At 34.3% G+C, this 21,837-nt stretch overlaps 3 protein-coding genes and 1 pseudogene across 3 annotated transcripts; 2 read left to right on the top strand and 2 right to left on the bottom strand.

Moving 5' to 3' along the window:
- Positions 1-663: 663 nt before the first annotated feature.
- Positions 664-3,268, top strand: LOC108196158 (uncharacterized protein At4g14100-like). The gene is made up of 2 exons (XM_017363309.2): positions 664-1,274; positions 3,016-3,268. Exons 1-2 carry the CDS (start codon positions 755-757, stop codon positions 3,153-3,155), a joined length of 660 nt encoding a protein of 219 aa, XP_017218798.1. The 5' UTR covers positions 664-754; the 3' UTR covers positions 3,156-3,268.
- Positions 3,269-4,159: 891 nt separating this feature from the next.
- LOC108196043 (uncharacterized) lies at positions 4,160-7,812 on the bottom strand. Its single transcript, XM_017363113.2, has 7 exons — positions 7,482-7,812; positions 6,885-7,050; positions 6,758-6,807; positions 6,051-6,351; positions 5,066-5,254; positions 4,800-4,982; positions 4,160-4,627 (listed from the first exon to the last, which is right to left on the bottom strand). Exons 1-7 carry the CDS (start codon positions 7,658-7,660, stop codon positions 4,382-4,384), a joined length of 1,314 nt encoding a protein of 437 aa, XP_017218602.1. The 5' UTR covers positions 7,661-7,812; the 3' UTR covers positions 4,160-4,381.
- Positions 7,813-10,716: 2,904 nt separating this feature from the next.
- LOC108196044 (uncharacterized) lies at positions 10,717-21,275 on the top strand. Its single transcript, XM_017363114.2, has 6 exons — positions 10,717-11,044; positions 18,958-19,210; positions 19,762-19,798; positions 20,189-20,294; positions 20,407-20,517; positions 20,881-21,275. The coding sequence occupies exons 1-6, from the start codon at positions 10,910-10,912 to the stop codon at positions 20,995-20,997; spliced, it is 759 nt and encodes a 252-aa protein (XP_017218603.1). The 5' UTR covers positions 10,717-10,909; the 3' UTR covers positions 20,998-21,275.
- Positions 16,578-17,587, bottom strand: LOC135147774 (beta-galactosidase-like; annotated as a pseudogene).
- Positions 21,276-21,837: the final 562 nt, after the last annotated feature.

The raw sequence follows: 21,837 nt of genomic DNA, 5'->3' as shown, positions 1-21,837 counted from the left end.
GAGAGGCTTGTTCAGACGAACAAGCGCAAGCAGCAGGTGCTTCAGTGTGATGTACGACTCCTTCCCCTCTGTCCTCACTGCTTACTAACTTGCTCGTGTAGAAAATTTTGATATTCACAATGCCCTTCTTCAGCCAATTTATACGTCACACTTGTTTTGGTAGCTTCTCAGTTACTGGAGCATCTATAAGTCTGTTCTTCCCCAGGATCAAGAGAAGGGTGGAACCCAAATAATTTCTGAAACAGCATTCGATTCGATTCCCGGAAATACGATTCATTGTCTTTGACTCCTTTTTAACTCTCTTTAGTTTGGAAGCAAACACAAACCATGGATTAGCTTAACCTCCAAACTCCAAGCTGATTGCAGCAGAAACAAATGGCTGGTGCTCCAAAATGTGCTTAAACAAGTGAAAACCTTAGTAAGTTTTTCCGAGAATCACCGAGCATAACAGTAGTATCTGGATTGTGCTCCCACAAATTTCAACGAAATGCAGTAATAAAGATGAAGAAGAATGAAAAGGTCAAGAAAGAATTGAATTTTCTATCAACTTTACAATATGGCTGAATTTATGATGAAAAACTTAAAAAATAAAGATGGATCATATTAAACAAACAGAGGTGTATTTAATAATAATAAATCTAGGGAAAAGGAAGTGGATAATGCAAACCTGAAGGAGAAGAAAAGAAAGCGGATAATATATAATAATAATAATAATAATATATCTACGGTCCAGGAGAGAAGGGGGGTAAAGGCTATGAGTAGTCTAGTGATGGGAATGAGTGAGCAGCAGGCAAGAGCAGCACTAGTAGTGTTGATATCCTACTGTTTCTGTGTGGCTGCTTGTGCTAGCACTAGTATTCCTAAGCCACGGGAATGGCCGCACCAATTCCACTCAATTCTGATGATGAATTACAGCGGGGAGCTGCAGATAATTGATCTCTGGTACGACTGGACCAATGGCCGTAATTTCAACATCATTCAGAAGCAGCTCGACCCTAATGTAGTTTATGACCTAGAGTGGAATAACGGCACCTCTTTTTACTACACCCTCCCCTCCAATTCCAATTCCAATTCCGATTCTGATTATACCCCTTACTGTAGCTCGGCTCAGCTCCAAGTTGGAATTCTCCGTCCCAATTGGCTTGACGGTGCCAATTACATCGGTCAACGCCACCTCGATGGCTTCCTATGCAATGTGTGGGAGAAGGTCGAGTTTCTTTGGTATTATGAGGATGTAGTCACTCGCCGCCCCGTTCACTGGCTATTCTACACAGGTATCTCTGCTGCTCAGTAATTTCATTTTGTTAACTAGACTCATTTCGTTCCTTTCATTGTCAATTTTTTATAGAGTTGGAAGCTAATTAAGATTGTAAAACATTTCCACTTAACTTAGGCAACATCTTACACCTTCCTCATACTGATTATATATCCCTGCTGACTAGTAGTTATGGAAACAAAGTTTGAAATGGCGGAGAAAATGTTTGAGTCTGGAGGTGGAAGTGTATTTCACATAGCCCTGTCCTTTGAAATTACAACCACGATGAATATGCTGCTTACGAACTGCAGTTTCTCTGTAATGCCACTAAAAAGGTCTAGGATGTTCCAAGTTTGGAAAAGGCTAAACACAGAGTGGCAGAAATATGCTGTTTTAGTACCTCAGTATGCAGGGTCGCAGCATGGAAAGCGTCTTAATTCTTATAATATCAATACCTTTAATCTACAACAAAGAAATAAGCCTAGGGGCTCGGAGGCTAGGTTTTAGATAAAGACCTCAGATCTTATTATTTATTAGAAATTTTCCATTAAACAAAGAATTACTTTGGTATAAATACTAAGTGGAACTTGAGAACGAAGTAGAGATTCTAATCTAATATAGTGGCTAGATCTTACAATAATCTAGAAAAAATGCAATAAATTAATAAACTAATTATAAGTAACTAAAATTTTAAACAAGTTTATTTTGTTCGTCCACTCTATGCATAAAAATCTTCCTACGGGCTAAGCGCCAGTTTGGTACTTTTGTCCCAAACCTGGTATTTCTTAATAGAATTTAAAATGGATATCATGTCAAGGAATTTATTCTTTTGAGTATATAAAGATTCACTGTGGTTTATATTTTTTCTTAGATTGAAATGTGATTTACTTAATTTGATATACAATCCTTGTGCCCATAACTTCACTTCTAATAAAAATTATTTACTTAAAATGATGTTTTTATTCAAAATCGCAAGATTTACCTTCTTAGTCTATAATCACTGTTCACTGATATTATTCCTGCCACCCACAAAAAACTCATGCTTAAACTTACAATTAGTCTGTTACATGTATCTTTCCTTGTAAAAAGTGCACACTGCACACTCTTTGTGCTTTATGCGAAACAACATAGTAAAACAAGAAAATGATTCTTGTCAAGATAGGTAAATTCTTAAAGCCATAGACACCCCTTCTCAAGATCTGTCATCTATGGTTTTATGCATGTACAAGCATGTGTATAAGGAAAAGCTGTCCTCTGCTATATATTGTGCGGGATTACTCGCTGCACCATTCATATTAAATCTTTACATTGCCAAATTTTATGGACAAAATAGCAAATAGAGCTTTAATGTCATATCATAACTAGTGAGTTACACAAAGCTGAACTATTTGAATGGGTTTGTGTCATGATGGTTATTTTTGGAAAGTATATTTACCCTCACTAAACAGTGGATTGCTCAGTGGCTTATATTTTTAAAGGCAGTTTGTTGATAGTTCTATAGTAGAACTTCTACTATAGAAAGTAGTTCCTTTACAAATTGCATATACTCGTACATCTGAACTGAAGCACGATGTGGCCCTGTGGGACACGGGAGACTTTGTTTATGTGTAAGATTTAATAAAATTTATAATGTGCCAGACACTTCAAAAAACACCTGGACAAGTAACTGGGTAGATATAGTTTGGACTGTTCACTGGTTCTGCATGCATTTGAGGAGTTCATCCTTTAGATTCATGGTTTCTCTGTAACAATCTTTGCAGGAAGGGCTGCTCATGTCATGACGTTTGAGGTAGGGGCTGTTCTCGAGGATGCAAAGTGGCAGGCCCCCGCATATTGCTTTGGGACTACAAATTATAAAACAGACCGGCTTGCAGATAATAAAAGAAAAGCAAGTATTTGAAGGACACTTAATGGAGTTTCTTCTGAGAGGTTCATCGTCAGTTCTAAATATTGCTAGAGTAGAATCTCGATAAATGAATATTTGGTAAATCAATAATCTCCATTAAATAATAATTTCTCCCCGTCCCAACTTGACCAATGTGATAAATTAATAATATCACTAAATGTATAAGATAAGAGTTTTTAGAAAAGTTCTTAAATGCCTGATAAAAATATAAATAATATTCAATAAACATGCAGGGTACTTTTTCTTTTTTTTTTTTATATATAGTTCATGATTTTTAAAAGACAACTATGTCAATTTTACTAACTCCATAGGTGGGATTTTTTTAAAAAAAATCTAACGATTTCATCTCTAAGTAATGAATATATGTTAGTATATTCGATGAATGTATACTTCTAATTTACGATCGTTAACTTTATTTTGGTGCATTAATTAATTTTTTGGTTCATAAATATTTAAAAAGTTCTAACTTCATGCATTGTCTATGAAAGTTTAGAATGACTTCGTGTGAATGCCAACTGTTAGTCTGCATCAAATAAATATCCAAACAAAATTATGAATAATTCATTTAAGACACTCACTCCAGACTATGCAAACTATTATTACTTGCTAGTACACAGAAACAGTGATCCGTGTAACATACTCACATAAATTATTGATTATTCATTGTTCCTAAAAAACAATGATCCTTGTGACAAAAAAAAAAAAAAAACAATGATCCTTGTAACATTTACTACTACTCCCTGATTTCATTCACTAATTCAGTCACCATAAATTCATCCAATAAATATTAAATTCATCACTCTTTTGAAATAAATATCAAATTCCATCACTCTTTTGATTCAAATAATCAAATTAGTCACCCGTTTCAAATTGACTCAATTCAGTCATTAATTTGAAAATTTGAAGATAATGACTATTTGATATATTTAAACCAAACGAGTGACGAATTTGATATTTATCCCCGTTCTGTCATGGTCTTTACTTATCAACCACACATGTCAAGAGAACCAAATGAATTACAAGCCATGAGATAGTTTGTGCTGATATGCATAATATATAAAAACTTCTGACATGTTCTTAGGGCATGAAAGTACCCCCATAAAACCATCACATATCTTACCATCCTATTACAAAATACAAGCAAAACATCTTTCCAGCAGGATACAAACCCCCCTATGGATTTTATTAAGTCGGTATGCACCAAAAGAAATCATGAAATCTTAAAGGCTGACTAGTTTAAGAGAGTTTGCCTTCTCTTGCAAACTATCAAGCAGACTGTCAAAGCTCTTCTTGAAAGAGTCGACTCCTTCAAGTTCAAGCTGAGAACCAACAAAGTTCCAGTCAATCCCCAACTTTTCTAGGGCGCTATAAATACCTTCTGCTTCAGAGACATTTGAATCAATTGTCCTTGCAACAGCACCATGGTCAAGAAACGCTTGCAGAGCTTGGTCTGGCATGGTTGAAACCTGTTCAAAGAAAATAATCTGACCTTAATAAATATCTAACCTAATGTTAAAGATTGTTGGTTTAAGATGTAGCTGGGGTAGGGAACATGTACTTCAAATACATATAGAATCAAGGATGGCAACCTCTTAGTTGATAGTGACAAGGGAATCAGTATTAAGTAGAGAAGCGTACCGTATCAGGACCAATTAGAGGGGCAACATAGAGTGTGTCGGGATAGGCTGGATTTTTGACACTGGTTGAGGCCCATAGTAATCTCTGCTTTTTAGCACCTTTCTTAACCAGAGCCTCCCATCTAGGACCAGAGAATTTCTTTTGGTAGAGCTGGTAGGCTAGAGCTGCTTGAGCATTTGCAGCCTAGTACATAAAGATAGCCAACGACAGTCAGTCATGATTGGGTTTTTTGATAATGTTTTAACGACCCATTATATGCTACTTACCTTTCCTCGAAGACCAAGAGCTTCTGGAGTTCCAATCTTCTCAAGCATCTTGTCGACAAGTGTGTCTACACGACTAACAAAGAACGAAGCAACACTTGTAACTCTTGACAAGTCATCCAGCCCCGATGACTCAAGGCCATCTAGGTAAGCATCAATGACTGCTTCATATCTAGGAATAGAGAATATGAGCTGTTCATATCAACAGAAACAAACTGACAATTAGAATGTGGACCGAGAAGTAAACGCAAGTAAGATGAAACCACAAATTTTGATGAAGCATATAAAAGTAACCAATTTCAATACTAAACATACAAGGTAAAGTGTTGTTCCGGCAAATTCAAAACAATTTATTACCTAAATGTAATTTAATAAGTTTAATTGGGTACCTAATACTATATGATACGGGTTCTACATCTTTGAAACTCTGATTAAATATCATATTAGTCAGTAGGACCAATCTGGTAAAGTTAGTTCCAGCTCAAATTGCTTGATGCCAAACGACTAACACCGGATCAACTAAGACATTCTAACTTTCTTAAGCAGATGAAAAGAATATTTAACAGTAAAAGATAATAGGATGAGCTTCCTGAAACAAACAAGTGCATCCAACCGACTAGGCAAGACCAATTTTGTGATAGATGATGAATATTGAAATTATCCACTATTGATATAACATTTTCATGTGACCCAAAGTGATAAAAGCTTTATCTTTGGAGATGAGAAAATAGTGACTAAATATGAGTGAGTCTAAATTTTCTATCATGGAGATTGCTGAGAAAGATGACGTTGAAGTGGAATGAGCATTCCTTCCAAAACATGTGGGTTAGATTTCGAGTTTAAATAGTCGGAATGGAATGATTGAAGGAATGAAAATTATAGACCTTTTCTTTAATCACCCCTAATTTAGAGTACAAATTTCATTTCATCCCCTCACATTCCATTCCATCCAAGTGAACGGAGCCTTAATATAATGATAATAACTTACAGTAACATTGACACTAATGCCAAGTGAAATCACTTTCTCAATTGAAGGTACACACTCTGCTGTGGCTGGGATTTTTATATAGACATTGGATCGATCTACGACTTTATGAAGCCATTTGGCAGCTTCCACAGTCCCTTCAGTATCATCAGCAAGCCGGGGGGAAACTTCAACAGAAACATAACCATCACCACCATCTGTCTGATCATAAATTGATTCAAAAAGCTTGCAAGCATCTTGAATGTCCTTCACAACAAGTTCCCAGTATGCACTTTCGATATCTTTTCCTGCTTGTACAAGTTCCCTGCAAGATGGCCAAAGTCCACTAATATGTAATAATGTACAAACAGAAAATAAAAGCTACAAAGTATCGGGAAATTAAGTTCTGAATTGTTGGCAGCACACAATCGCTGGGGAACATAGCCATCAGGCCCATTCCAAAAAGAAAAGTAAAACATAGTAAAAGCAATTGGATCTTAAAGGCAAAAATAGGAGTCAAACTAATATGACAGTAATGAATTATGTTTCAGATAGGAAAAATAATGCACTGGCAGAAAATGAAGTGTATAAAAACTTGAAGCAACACAATACTAATAGTAGGTAGATGAAGCCACTTACCTCTAGCGCACGCTTGCAAAATTCACCGACAGATAGATACTATACAATATACATCAACAACTGACATGACAGAAGCATAGAAGTACAAGTACCTGAATTGGTCATTGTAAGCATTTGAAGTTGATATAGCTTTCTGGAAAATCTGTAACGATACGAAACAAATATGAGCAAAGGGTTAATGATAGTTCTGGTAGAGGAGAGTTGTACAAGTATTAGTACCGCTGGGTTGCTGGTAACACCCCTCACACCATTTGCAATGAGCGGAAGCAGATCAGTAACAGGACGACAGAGGTTATCATACCACGGACTCTGTCCTTGCTTCTCGTAAAGATCGTGAAGAACTGTTCTCTTAACATGACTTTCACTTCCAGCAAGCTCAGAGCATCTATATAAGCAATTAAAGCAAAGCAATTAGTGAAGATGAAACGTGCAAATATGTTTAGTGATTCTTAAGCACTAATTTGAAGGATTAATCTGCTAAACACACAAGATTCATATGAGATTCAAAAATCTTTGTAACAGTGAATCAATTATTAGTTTTAAACAAAAAAATATTATAAGTCAACTATAATTGATTGCTTAGATACAAGATCACTTGCTTCACGCAAGAGATTAGACTTAATTAAGCTGGTAAAGATGCACAAAATCATTTATCTAAATCTGTTGAAAAAATATCAAAAAGAAACAATTCAAAGATGGTTGGCTCCATTAAACAAATAAAAAATAAAAAAAAATCAGGAAAGTAAAAGCAAAAACAAGAAGATCATGCAGCTTAATTGAAAGGAATTAAAGGAGTTGGGGAGAGCATATGCTTACATAAAAGAAGGTTTGGAGCGAGGGGGGCGAGAGAGGGATAATCTGGAGGAGGAGTTGATGAGTTTTGGGAAGGAGGCGGCGATTGCGCATTTCTGAAGTTGGGGGTGGTGGTGGTGTTTGTTGCTGCTCACGGAGTTGGTTGAGGTTGGACTAAAGCAAAGCTTCGAGATGGAAGACATGACGCTGCTGATCGAGAGAGAGAGAGAGAGAGAGATTGACACAAACGAGGGAGAGGAGGCGTGTATTTTATTTATACGCTGCTCTTGGTCTTTTTTTACCTACTACCGTACCCATCAGATTCAGGGCCTCAGGCGATCACCCTCCTTTCTTTCTTTTTTTCTTTCCTTTGTTTACTTTGCTGGACGAAACAAATAAAACCAACAATTATTTTAGAAATATACTCAGTAAATTTTTCAAAAAAGAAAAGAAAGAAATATATTTAGTAAGGATGTTATAGAAAATTATATTACATATAAAATTAATGAGCTCTCTGATTAATATATTTATCCTAATAATTATTATTATTATTACTCCAAGTTAGCTAAATTACGGTTTTGCCTTGGAAGACTTTCCCTGATTGCCCATGTTTCCATTCTCATTTCCCAATCTACCCACATTCGTTGCTTTCTTCCCAAACTACCCAACTTTTACCTTTTCCAAAATAAACAAGACTTGATATGGACCCCACCAGATTATTATGCAGCAAAAGGACAAGAAATCACATGCACCCCTCATGTACATTTTGCATATATATCACTTAGGTTTCATGTTTTTTATTAAATTGACCCTACAGTTTCTTAATTAATCATTGTTAATTATAATTAAAATTAATTGAACATATCAACAAAAAAACAAACATCTAATATTAAATTTAACAATTCTAAAATATTTGAGTTGATATAAAGCCAAACAGTTGAAATGACAATTCTGCATTTAAATTTGAGTAGACAATACACTTTAAATTTGAGTAGACAAAAGTCTGTAAAATTAAACATTATTTTTGAAAAAGCTAGATATTGTGCAGTATATATTATTTTGTAAATAGTTGATTTAAGAGCATGTGGGCCAGGCTTTTTGTTTTTTTCATGGCTGAAGTACAAAAGGTGGGTATTTAGGGAAAGATTGAATGAAAGTGGGTACTGTGGAAAAAATGAATGAGAGGTTGGGCAATCTGGGAATGGATTCTTTTGCCTTGCAACAAACTTATTTGCTGTCTTTTCATCCAGCTAAAGGTCAACTAGATGGAGCCAGCTTTAAGGTATCACCTGCTGGGCCGATGTAGCATGACAAAGGGCACCATAATTTTTTAAGAACTATCCATATATGTTTAAATTTTGAATTTTTTTTATAATTTTATAAAATTTGAAAAGATAAAAAATATGTTAATAAAAGTTGCGGAACAAATGTCTTGGCTGCTTATTGAATCCGCCTGACAACCAAAATGTAATTGTTAGGCATCTCCAGTATATAATAATAAACTTTTGTTGGACTTCAGATTATCGAGGAGGGTTATTCGAATTTGACCAATAAATTATAACGTTTTTAATTATATGTATAGTTAGTCAATTGTTTTTATATGTTAACATAAAGATTAAAATTTAATTTAAAATATACTTATATCAAAATATAATATAAAATATAGAAGATGAGACGATCAAAATGCTTAACGAAAATTGTTATGACTTAATTGAATACACGGATATATTCTCATATTCGACTACTCGTACACATGAATACAGGTGATAGAGTGTTATTTTTTGCGCTAGATTTAGATTCATATTATTATATGTTGGTGTAAACATATTTTTCATTATTTAAGAGTTGCGCTAACTATTAATGTTAACTATTAATGTGAGTAGAATTGATATTCTTGAAATAATATAAACAAATATATTCCTCTACTGGTGGAGATCATCTTGATGTTGAACTAGTAGTGACATATCATCTTGATGCTCTTTTGATACTCTTCTCACCCTGAAATTTTTGTCAGTATTTAGAATTTTACTGAACATCTATATTTTAGTTAAAAATTATTGAACTTTGAATAATTTAACTAGACATTTACCGAATAACTTAATTAATGTATATTTGTTAAACCTCGTTAAAAATTAGATATCTTGATCATAGATGTTTGTAAATTCTTTATTGATGTAATTAACTACATAATCATTAATAATCAACATATGATTTGCAATCTAATTATGAATAAATTATTATAAGAGATATAATCATACATATTAGTTACAAAATACTCTTAATTATATGTGTTCATAAAACAGCTAAACATATTAATTATATATATAATTGTGAACCATTTAATTTATTAAGCATAATGATGCGCATTGATTACAATCTATTAATTATATTAATGAAACAGAAGGTTAAAATAGTAATTTACATGGTGAATATAATGTTGACAAGCAGTGTTGTAAAAAGTTGAAATCGGATTTAATCGGTAAATGCACCGTCTAGCGATTAATTGGATAATCGGGGATTAATCGGAGTGATTAATCAGATCATTAATCAGAATCAATTGAATATTATTTTTTTAACTAGATAAATTTAAGTATATATATATTTATATTTACAATAAATTTATAATCATATAATTTTATAAATTAAAAAATTAATAATTTTATCCACAAAATATCCATTTTCTAAATATTTAGGTCAATTCATCCCATAAAACCATAGTACAACGTGTCTCAAAATTAATTTTTAAATTTTATTTTTTTTATTATGATATTTAAATTTTTTAAATCTACTGATTTTTGCCGATTATACCGTCTTTTGACCGATTAATCCCGTCTTTGATCGATTTTTCTGGAAAAACACTTTTTTCACAGATTAACACTTAATCGAGACGGTGACCGACCCAACAACGATTAATCGGCGATAAACCCAAACATGTTTCATATTTAATTAAAAATTTATTTTTATTAGAAATATATTATTTTAATATATTTTCATCTTTAAATAAAATTAGATATTAATATATATATATATATATATATATATATATATATACTATAAAATAATAAATATTATGAGTCATGTATATTATATTAAAAATTTAAAATAAATAATATTATATATTTTATTTGTAATCAACTCAAACTCTGGAAGCTTTGGAGATTAATATATTTGCACTACAAAATAAAAAGATACCCATATTTGTTTGCGAGTGAAATACATGTGATTTTGTTATTATTACAGGGGTGTCATTTTGGTAGATACGGACAGATAGGTAGATAGCAGTTGTGTAGATAGACAGAGACATAGATGAAATACGAGTGCTGCAGTAGTTGGGAGGCAAGAAAGTAGTTGGAGTTTGTGTGTATTAATAACAGTAGTAATAAATAAATGATAAATTATTAGTAGATGATTAGAATTAAACTGGGAGGAAAGGAAATCAGGAAAGGAGAGTGATGGCGGAGGAGGAAGAGATGGAGATAGAGCGGAGCAAAGTGGGAATCATGAAAGCGCTTCTTCAACGGGAATTACAAGACACCCTTCTTCTCCCTGCTGCTTCTTCTTCTTCTTCTGAGGACGACGATTCTAAGGTAGTATCTCTTGTTTTTTTTTTTTTTAACTTACTGTAGCATACAGCTTCTTTTATTTATGTATCATGTACAAATCAGACCCAAATAATGTGAATATTTGATTCATTATCACAATCACACAATGCAAATCCTCAAATTACAACTCGCAATCCGTGACTCTTCGAGGCCTTGAACAATACATAATGCCGCTTTACCATGACCATGAGACTGATTAATCATTGATATATCTTAATATGTGCACAAGTAGTGCTTCATCGTTAGTACTCTGGCCTAATGCATCAACTGGCTAAGCACCTCCAATCCGGTCTACTATCTTTTCAGAAGTTCAACTTTTTTACTAATGATATATGCCTTCGGTAGAACTCAGTTTGAGGTTTGTGGACTGCAATATTTTGTGTAAATACCAGTCCCACGTCTCTGTTACCCAAACTTTGGGTACGGGGTCTTGGTTTTGTAAGGTTAAGGATACTCAGATGTGGATCTAAAATTCGACACTAAAATTACACGGAGTGTGGACTCAACATGTAAGCTTGACTTAAGTAAAACTTTATATAGAACACTATATTGAAATAGTGCATTCTACACATAATTCGTACACACCATGTTATGGATGCTACTTAACATATTAGTTTAATAGTTTATATATACATGAGGTCCTACTTCAATAGAAACCAGTTAAATAGAACTCAAAATAAAAAAACAATACTATTTAAGAGAATATGAAGAGTTGTGGGGGCCAGGGATGGACCCCATGGTGGGCCTAGTGGAAGCTCTTGAGCCTGTCAAGAGCCTATCCAGGGTCTATCTACTATCTAGAGCTGGGTGAGGCTATAGTGGGCACAGGGTGGATTAAGTGGGGTCGGGTATGTAGAGATAAGTGATTTTACATCTGGGCAGCTGGTTTCCATTTTATCATTTGCATAATATATATAGAGACCACTGCTCCAAAGGAACACCCCTAGATAAGTAAAAATAAAAAACACTATTGAAACAAATCTAACATTGGTGTAACAATAAATATGGATTAAACATAGACCTGTAAATCGTAACGTGTCATATATTTTCGTGTATTTGAAGGTGAAACTTGTACCCCCATTTAGGATTCATGTACCGAATCCCAAACCCATATCCGTTTTAAAATGTGTCGTGTACTTTTCGATTCACTTTCGTGTACATTTAATATAAATGTTAATAACATTTAATTGAAATATAGTTTAAAAATACATCTATGTATAATATTTTATGAAGTATATATTAACATTTTATATTTGCATACCATTACGCACAAATTTGTAGATTTATATATTATATATATGTAAATATAATTTGTTTACATAAAATATATTTATATCGTGTACATTTGTGGACTTTCGTGTATATGAAATGAAAACCCATATTCAACACTAAATGGACTGCATACGTTCGTGTTCGTATACCAATAATTGAAATCTAATCACTAACTTTTTGTGTCGTATACCAAATTGGTCTAATTAAACATTACATGATTTTATGTCAAATTCATCATGCAAATTATATATGAATATATATATATATATATATATATATATATATATATATATGAATATATATATATATATATATGAATATATATATATGTGAATATATATATGCTGGATTGTATTCGCGATGCTATAACATTTGATTTTAATAATTTGGATGATATTTGATGTTAGATTCTATATGTTAGGCTTAATTGTTGTTAAACTTTGTGATTTTAATCTTAACAAATCATTTTTTATGAAAACGAAATATTATAGAAGTGTTCTTTTTTGTTTTTTCTGTAAAAGTGTTGTTTGAGGAGTGCAACCCCCGGTGTCTTTCTCTCCATATATATATGCCACATGTGTTCTATAGTTGAGGCTTGTTAGAATATAATATGATCTCGATAAGCTCTCCTCCTAACACCTTGAGGTTTTAAGAGAATTGGTCACTTAACATGATATCAAAGCTTAGGCTCGCGGGAGACTCGAGTTCGACTCCCTGTGACCACTCTTGACCCATAAATGGGCTTTCGTGGCTCGCGGGAGACTCGAGTTCGACTCCCTGTGACCCCTAATATTCTCAGAATTTGTTAATGACACGAAGGCAATGTTATGCCCCAAAAAATGGGCGCCCGTGATCCACTCGTGACCCATAAATGGGCATATATGGGCTTTCGAGTGAGGGGGAATGTTATAATATATTAGGAGAAGTGGTCACTTAACATAGTTATTTTTGTGAAAAACCTAAAAATCTGATAAAATCATCCAAACAAGAAAAGAAGTGCCTAATCAATAATTTGATTCTAATTAAAAGCACAACAGAATAAACCTCTGCTCTACTTTCAAAAGTACTCAGAAACTTCTACTCTATAGAGACAGTTTATACTGCTAAATCGTTAATGCTGGCTAAAATAATCTAATATAATTACTAGCATTTGAAAAAAACGGTGAGCTTCTTGGCAACATCGCTCGTGCAGTTGCTAGTCCCGAATGTCTTCTCCGACACATCAAGCTCACATAGTTCCTTGCCAATGCATGCCTTCTTTATGGCAGCAAGAGTGTTGAGAGAATCATAGGAAACTGTTGAAATGGTTTGGGAACGGGTTCGCAGGTGCCATTAGCATTACCAAAGCTTTCAAAGGAAACTTCTATAAAGACTTTGCCTGTAGCCGCCGCACCATACATACCAGGGGGAACGCTTTGAAGCATCTTGTCTTCACATGATAACACTAGTATGGTATCTGCTGGCGCATTTGCACAAATATGCCCTGTTGGCACACTTTGAATGCTCACATTTGAAGGATCGCCTCCAAATTCGTCAAATAAAACCATCATGTTTCCAGTGTCCTTCAAAATGGATCCCGGTATATGATACCATTTCTGAGTAGAAGCTCCACACTCTGATCAACACTTTTTGTCTTTACCCCTACCGTAATCACTCTGGTAATCACAAGAGTCACTATAAATGTAAAAACACCTACAAAGCTTGTCTTGGAACGTAACTCCCCGTTACTTCCTCAAAGTCGATGTAGAAACCTTGTGTAGTCTTTGTACTTCTAAGTCTTTTGCCGGTCTCGGGTCTTAGGTATTAGATCTTGGGTCTTAGATAAAATCATCCAAACAAGAAAAGAAGTGCCTAATCAATAATTTGATTCTAATTAAAAGCACAACAGAATAAACCTTTGCTCTACTTTCAAAAGTACTCAGAAACTTCTACTCTATAGAAGACAGTTTATACCGCTAAATCGTTAATGCTGGCTAAAATAATCTAATATAATTACTAGCATTTGAGAGAAACGGTGAGCTTCTTGGCAACATCGCTCGTGCAGTTGCTAGTCCCGAATGTCTTCTCCGACACATCAAGCTCACATAGTTCCTTGCCAATGCATGCCTTCTTTATGGCAGCCTGGGCCGGCGCACCATACAGGCCATTTAGGCGGTGGCCTAAGGCCCCCAATATTTGAAGGCCCCAAAAATTATATATATATTTTCATTATAATTTCAAAATTGGAAAAAAATATATATGCTTATATTTGAAAACTCCAAAAAATATAATTTTAGTTACATAAGGCCTCTAGTTATATATATAATTAAAATTATATTTTATTATAAAAAAATAATGATTTTATTTATGAATGAGATTTACAAAAATAAAATTTTTATATTAATGTGACTAATTATAATTTCTTAAGTTCGGTTTTTCTATTGTAGTTGTAGTTTCAATTATATAATTGTATTTATGAATTATCAATTTTTCAGTTTTCAATATTTGTAGTTTTAATGCTATTTTAAATTTATAAAACATAGAATTAAAATTACTTAATTTGATTTATTATAATATATTTGTAAAATTCTAATTACTATTTATTAAAACTAATTTTAGTTAATTTTATAATTTCTGTACTTGTTTGAAAATTTAACTTCTATATTTTGCTAAAATGTCAATAAATATCAAAATTAAATTAAATTCACAAATTTCATTATAACTACATAACTATCTACAGTGAAATTATTTAAATAGTAAAATATTTATCTTCATATTTAATTAGATATATCAATTATTTACACAATATATTTTCTACCAATTTATAAACAATTGTTTTAATAAAAAAATTTAGGATGAAACAAAGAATTATGAAATATTAAAAAATTATAGTATAATATTGTTAAAAGGAAAAGCATATGTCAAATTTTATTTTATTTTTTGCGAAAAAAGGCCTCAAAAATTTGATTCGCCTAAGGCCACCAAGAGTCTTGAGCCGGCCCTGATGGCAGCAAGAGTGTTGGGAGAATCATAGGAAACTTTTGAAATGGTTTGAGAACGGGTTCGCAGGTGCCATTAGCATTACCAAAGCTTGCAAAGGAAACTTCTATAAAGACTTTGCCTGTAGCCGCCGCACCATACATACCAGGGGGAACGCTTTGAAGCATCTTGTCTTCACATGATAACACTAGTATGGTATCTGCTGGTGCATTTGCACAAATATGCCCTGTTGGCACACTTTGAATGCTCACATTTGAAGGATCGCCTCCAAATTCGTCAAATAAATCCATCATGTTTCCAGTGTCCTTCAAAATGGATCCCGGTATATGATACCATTTCTGAGTGGAAGCTCCACACTCTGATCAACACTTTTTGTCTTTACCCCTATCGTAATCACTCCGGTAATCACACGAGTCACAACGTTGATTACCAGCAAAAACGCTTGGCCAAAATCGACCAATGCCGAACCTTTTCACCCATGCAAGTCCTTTCCCCATTCCTAATAATTCTACTACAACAGGGTCTATTCCCCTCGGAGAATCAAATGTAGTCTTGTCTGTCTATAATAACACTTTGATCCCATCTGCCACTTCCGAGATGCATTTTCCTGAGAACGCCACCTAGACCAGACCTCAACTCCCACTTAGTCAATACCATGTTGTGTATACTATTTTGTGGAACCAATTTAACGGGACCACTTATTCCATTCACATATCTTTCATAGGGTGCGTGATAATTTGCATATCCAACATTGACAGTGAGTATAGATAAATGATATATCTTCCCGAGTTCAATATCGAGAAGTTGCTCATATATGAATCCATGATTAGAATAAGAACCGGACCATCGATCTATGTGTTTCCCATTAAGAAACACATGAACAATTGGGCCACTAACATTAGCATGCATCGGATAAAAACACGTTGCTTTTAATCAAAGCATGTTTTTCAAACATCGGGTCCTTGTAGTGGATTGGATACTCCCTTAGCCCACTGTAAATTAGTTCTACTTAGAACCCTTACTTTAACCGAGGTCTGTGCCCTAACTTTAACGGCTTTAAAAGTTTTAGTTTTGCATTCTTTAAGGATTGTTACACTCCAAGATGGTACCGTGAAGTTCTTGCCTAGTAATTAAAGTGTAATGTCTTTGTCATCATGAGAATTTCCGAGGAAACAAGCCTTGGTTCCATTGAATTTGAAAATGGTCGAAGATTCCAAATGATCTTTGTCAAAAGTCTTTGTCGTTGAATTTCCATAAAGCATGATTTTTACCAATGATGAAGATCCTTGAGGTGACCCCAATTTCGTTGATTCAAACCACCATATTCATCCAGAGGTGCATCATAATGATATGATGTGGTGATCAAAGGTCCCCCAGCCGAGCGACCAAAATTTGTACCTCTGTGACACATGTAATAATTCATCATTGAGCCATTCAGCTGGAAAAAGCGAGCCACAGAAAACGCAACATCTTCTGCGGGTCTGTGATGAACACTCCAACCCCGGTTCTCAAACCAGCCAACTGAATTTTCTGTCCACATCTTAGGGCTGTAAGAATTGTTGGGTTTAAAACTATCACAATACGGATCATTGCATGCTACAAGCATGGGAGGTGGAGCAACAGGGTTATTCTATTGGCACATTAACCAAGGGACACCAATATCAAGTGATAAGTTAGCGCACCAGTCAAGATACTTGAGTCCGTCTTCTCCAAAAGCCCCCATGATATCTCCATACTCATTCTCAATCTGAGCAAGTATAATTGGGCCGCCTTGAGAAGCAAACAGTTTTTCTTTCTTAGTCATATCAACTATCAAAGTAGTAAAAGTCTTCATCTCATTCATGAAAGGTTGGTTGTAGGTTCAAAACTCTATTCCTGGCAAATGCTTCAACCAAACGGGAAATCCCCCATAAGTCCATTCAGCACAAACATATGGCTCGATTCTAAGAATGGCATTAAGACCATTGTCTTGAATAGTCTTGATAATTTTACAAAGTTCAAATTCCTTGAAAAGTCATAACAACGATATTGAGGCTCATGATGATTCCAAAAAAAAATGTATGTTTCAATCGTGTCCAACCCTCCATCTTTGGCTCTTTGTATCAAGTTAGGCCACATCTCTGGAGTACTACGTGGATAGTGAATAGCTCCAAAAATCACAAGTTTTCGCTGACCATCGAATAACAGTGATGTGCTATCATAGGTAATGTTAACCGCAGTAGAAACTATGAATATTGATGACAACATAAGGCTTAAAAACGTTGTTTTGATCCGCATTGTTGTTGGAATGGGAAGATGGAAGTAAAAAAATTACCATGTTAAGTGACCAATTCTCCTAAAACCTCAAGGTGGTAGGAGGAGGGCTTACCAGGATCATATTATATTCTAACATTCCCCCTCACTCGAAAGCCCATTTATGGGTCGAGAGTGGATCACGGGCTCTCATCTTTTGGGGCATAACATTGCCTTTGTGTCCTTAACAAATTCTGAGAATATTGGGGGTCACAGGGAGTTGAACTGAAGTCTCCCGCGAGCCTTCACTCTGATACCATGTTAAGTGACCAATTCTCCTAAAACCTCAAGGTGTTAGGGGGAGGGCTTACCAGGATCATATTGTATTCTAACAAGGCTACTAGTTTATTATAGTTGTAGCTTATTTGCAAGAACCCAATTTTTTGGGATTGTATCTATTAGGTTATGTTGCTAGAGTTTCTATGATGTACTCCCCCTGTCCCTCTCATTTTTTAAAATTTCTTTTTCACTACTTGACACTCACTTTAATGCGCCCATAAAAGATAGTTCTATAACTATTTTTTAAAATTTTCTTTTTCTGAATAAAAATTTAGACACTGAATTTTTAGTCAGAAAAAGAAAAATTTTAAAAAAAGTTATAAAACTATGTTTTCTAGACGCCCTGTCCCCCAATGTTAAGAATTGAGAGGGACAGAGGGAGTTATCCCTCATATAATGGCAGTGTTGTTTACTGAGATATTAGCAACTGTGAAAAAAGGGGGCTGGGAGATTCTTATCCTACTTCTCTCTTTTAAAAAAAACTATCCCACATCATTATTGGCATAGCCGAAATTTCTGGGAAGGTTGTTGTTCATTTCTGGGAAGGTTGTTGTTCATTGCTGGATTATACTGTTCATCGGAGTCAAAATCGAGATTCTGTAGTTGAGAAAAATAATCGCACTTTTTCTTTTCAGCTTTGATCAAATTTTGAATGTATACTAATATTCAAAAGTGAAAAGTCCCTAGGCCATGTGATATTATTCAGGACATTTATGCAAGGCTTTGACAGGGATGAGTGAAAGCCCATCTCCCTGGGAAGTCCTGGATTATTCATACATAGCCACATAGGCATCATCATCCACCAAAAATGGGATTAGTCATTTATTTGGTACCTCTCAAGGAGCAGGAACTTTAGAGAAAAATATAGGACCGTGGTATTTGTAAATTGCAATGCACTGCTACATTAACAACAGGCCGCTATCTAGTTCAGCTCAAAGTACTTATGGACAAATATACATATAATCCGATTTAATTAATGACATTATTGTAATAGTTTGTGTTTGTGTTTTAAGCTCACTGTGGTTTAGGTACCATAAACTTATCAAAACTGACGATCGGAACTCACCTGCTATTAGGTTATAGATGATCTGATGATTCGCAGATTTTTGCGAGCTCGTAATCATGATATTGAGAAGGCCACAAATCTACTTATAAAATATCTTAAATGGAGAAAAGAATTCGTCCCTGGTGGCTCCATATCTCCATCAGAGATCTCAAGTCAACTGGCGGACAACAAGCTCTTTATGCAAGGATTGGATAAGATGGGACGACCAGTGGTTGTTTGCTATGGTGGCAGGCATAAGCCGACAAATCTAGATGAGTTCAAGCGTATGTATTCATATCAAACCTTTCTGTGTGTGTATAATGAAGATTTATTATCTTGTAATTTACTTTCTCATTACTAATTGCAATTCCGAATCTACGTTAGACCTGTCTCAACTGGGATGATAATTGCATTTCTAATATCTTTATAACATTATGAGAATTTGATTACCAAAAACCAATGACATATTGCATATTTCACACTTTGTACAATTTTGCATATTACACAAAGAAAAAATGAATGTCGAGAAAGCATATCAAGTTGACCAAGCAAGCACTTGCCATGGATATAAACTGATTGCTTAATCATCCATCTCTGAGTTCTTTTTTTCTGTTTGATATAGGAGAAATAAGAAGAATATTGGCGACAATGTCAAATATGCAACTAATATTGTTAATACTTTAGTGTGGCAGACCCTTGAGATCAAAGCAGCAGATAACACTAAACCACTTTCTGCTATATCTCTTATCACACCAAAAGCATTGCATCTTGTATTATACAAGTCTTTCAAAATCAATTGTCAAACTAAAATTGCTATTCCCTTGTTTCATTACAGGATTCGTGACTTACAGTCTTGATCAGATATGTTCAAGGTAATTATTTATAAGAGTTCCTTGGTTTGCCCCTCTTGTTTCAAGTTATCAGTTTCCATTTGGAGGTACTATGATGTATATGAGCATGTGTGTTGACTTTGTTTACACATGAATACAAGATTCCTCATGGAAAAATGAACCCTAGTCACTTTCTTTGTTTTCTTCGGATGTGTGTCCTTGGATAATATAATCTAACAAAAGGGGAAAAGATGGCCGTCTATCTTATGTCGCAATGGCATTTTGTGAATTAGTTATCCTCATGTGTTAGCTTATTACCACTAGGCTCCACATATCATATGTGATAGTAATAATTCTTTATCTAAAACCAGTGGACCTTGTGTGTCGTATTACTTTTAGTGAACACTTGTTTTCATTGCATCGTTGTGTCAGAATGCCAAGTGGACAGGAGAAGTTTGTTTGCATTGGAGACCTTGAAGGATGGGGATACTCTAGCAGCGACATCCGGGGATACCTAGCAGCTTTATCTATATTGCAGGTCATTTCTGTCCGTAGCTATTAGCCAAAGACAAGGAAAAGAAATAAGTCAGTTTTAAGGCATCAGGTCAAAAAATACCCGAGATCTTAATATATTATGATTTCATTGACAGGATTGTTACCCAGAGAGGCTGGGCAAGCTAATTATAGTACATGTTCCCTACATATTTATGACTGCGTGGAAGGCGATTTACCCGTTTATTGACAGCAAGACAAAGAAGAAGGTAATAATATACTTGGAACTCCTTAAATTCATATTGGTACCTCACAGAGCTGTTGTCAGGGTTGAGAATTATTTTGCATAATAATTAACTAAAGAAAAAGGAGTTCATACCCATTATACCTGACATGTCTGATATGATCATATCCCCTGATTTAGATAACATATTTTATAAGGCTGTTCACTAAATTAAATAGCAAACATGATTTATTCATAATATCTGAAAATTTTGTTATTGACACAGCAGATATGCATTGGCATAAAGAAAGCATTTTTTTTTTTTTGGGTATTTGCATGTTTAAAGCTATAGTGTATATTTTGCCATCACTAGCTGATTCTTTTTTGAACCTGTATATATGTTGACCAGATAATATTTGTTGATAACAAGAAGTTGACACCGACTCTTCTCGATGAAATTGATGAATGTCAACTTCCAGAGGTCTATGGAGGCAAACTAAAATTGGTTCCCATCCAGGACTGTTGACAAACTAGTGGGTTGTGCTGTAAACGTCCCGTGTTGCTAGGAAGCTCAAGTTTGAATTTTCAAGGGATGGCCTTTCTTTTTTTTTTTTTTTTTGATCGAATGATTGTCTTATAATGCCATTATAACTGTATGAACAAAACGATGACTGCCAAATCAATCTTGTTTGTGTGCTGTAGAGCTGCACAAAAGGCCCCGTCTTTCTAGAAAACTTTGGTCCGAGCCATTAGTAAGATCTGGAGATGGCGGACATTAAATATAAGCTAAGGCCTGGTTGATCATGCCGCACTGGTTACTTTATTTATAACTGCTTTCTCCCGCTGGTATAAAAAAAAGAAACTTTATAGAAATGAATGGGACGGAGCGAGTAACATGTTAATCTTGCACGGTTGGACTAATCATACTATATTAAATTTTGAGTTTTCACAAGATAGTTTTATTATTTAGGCTTAAAAATATATTATCATCATTTTTTAACGATGCCAATATGAAAATTATGTCAAAATGTCGGGTATGCTAATTTTTTTTGTATAAAATGAAGTTGTAGAGTATCGGTTTACCTACCGATTTCACATAAAATTGATCTGTATAAAAAATTATACAATTACTTTTTGTGATAATTGCATCTGTGGTGTTGGATTTTCAATTACTGAATTTAAGTTGTACTAACCTGTAATAATTGAGTACAAGTGGATAGTCTAACTATTTAAAAATATATCCTTTGTTGGGTCAAATTCACATAATAATGTATTATTTGCTAAAATAGTGAAAATAGATGTGGAAGTCCTGTAATAATTTATTATTAGCTAAAAAAGTGAAAATAGAGGTGATGGTGGTTGGAAT

This window comes from Daucus carota, chromosome 7 (genome assembly GCF_001625215.2).
Source record: "Daucus carota subsp. sativus chromosome 7, DH1 v3.0, whole genome shotgun sequence".
NCBI lineage: Eukaryota > Viridiplantae > Streptophyta > Magnoliopsida > Apiales > Apiaceae > Daucus > Daucus carota.
Note: the sequence above shows the minus strand (reverse complement) of the source record. Positions and strands in the feature narration are given on the sequence as shown.

Excerpts from the sequence above, each read along its gene's own strand:
- LOC108196158 (XM_017363309.2), top strand. The coding sequence starts at position 755 with ATGAGTAGTCTAGTGATGGGAATGAGTGAGCAGCAGGCAAGAGCAGCA. Across the intron at positions 1,275-3,015 it reads TCACTGGCTATTCTACACAG|GAAGGGCTGCTCATGTCATG; the intron begins GTATCTCTGCTG and ends CAATCTTTGCAG.
- LOC108196043 (XM_017363113.2), bottom strand. The coding sequence starts at position 7,660 with ATGTCTTCCATCTCGAAGCTTTGCTTTAGTCCAACCTCAACCAACTCC. Across the intron at positions 6,352-6,757 it reads GCTTACAATGACCAATTCAG|GGAACTTGTACAAGCAGGAA; the intron begins GTACTTGTACTT and ends GCCATCTTGCAG. Across the intron at positions 4,983-5,065 it reads CTCTTGGTCTTCGAGGAAAG|GCTGCAAATGCTCAAGCAGC; the intron begins GTAAGTAGCATA and ends TTTATGTACTAG.
- LOC108196044 (XM_017363114.2), top strand. The coding sequence starts at position 10,910 with ATGGCGGAGGAGGAAGAGATGGAGATAGAGCGGAGCAAAGTGGGAATC. Across the intron at positions 19,211-19,761 it reads AAATCTAGATGAGTTCAAGC|GATTCGTGACTTACAGTCTT; the intron begins GTATGTATTCAT and ends GTTTCATTACAG. Across the intron at positions 20,518-20,880 it reads ACAGCAAGACAAAGAAGAAG|ATAATATTTGTTGATAACAA; the intron begins GTAATAATATAC and ends TATGTTGACCAG.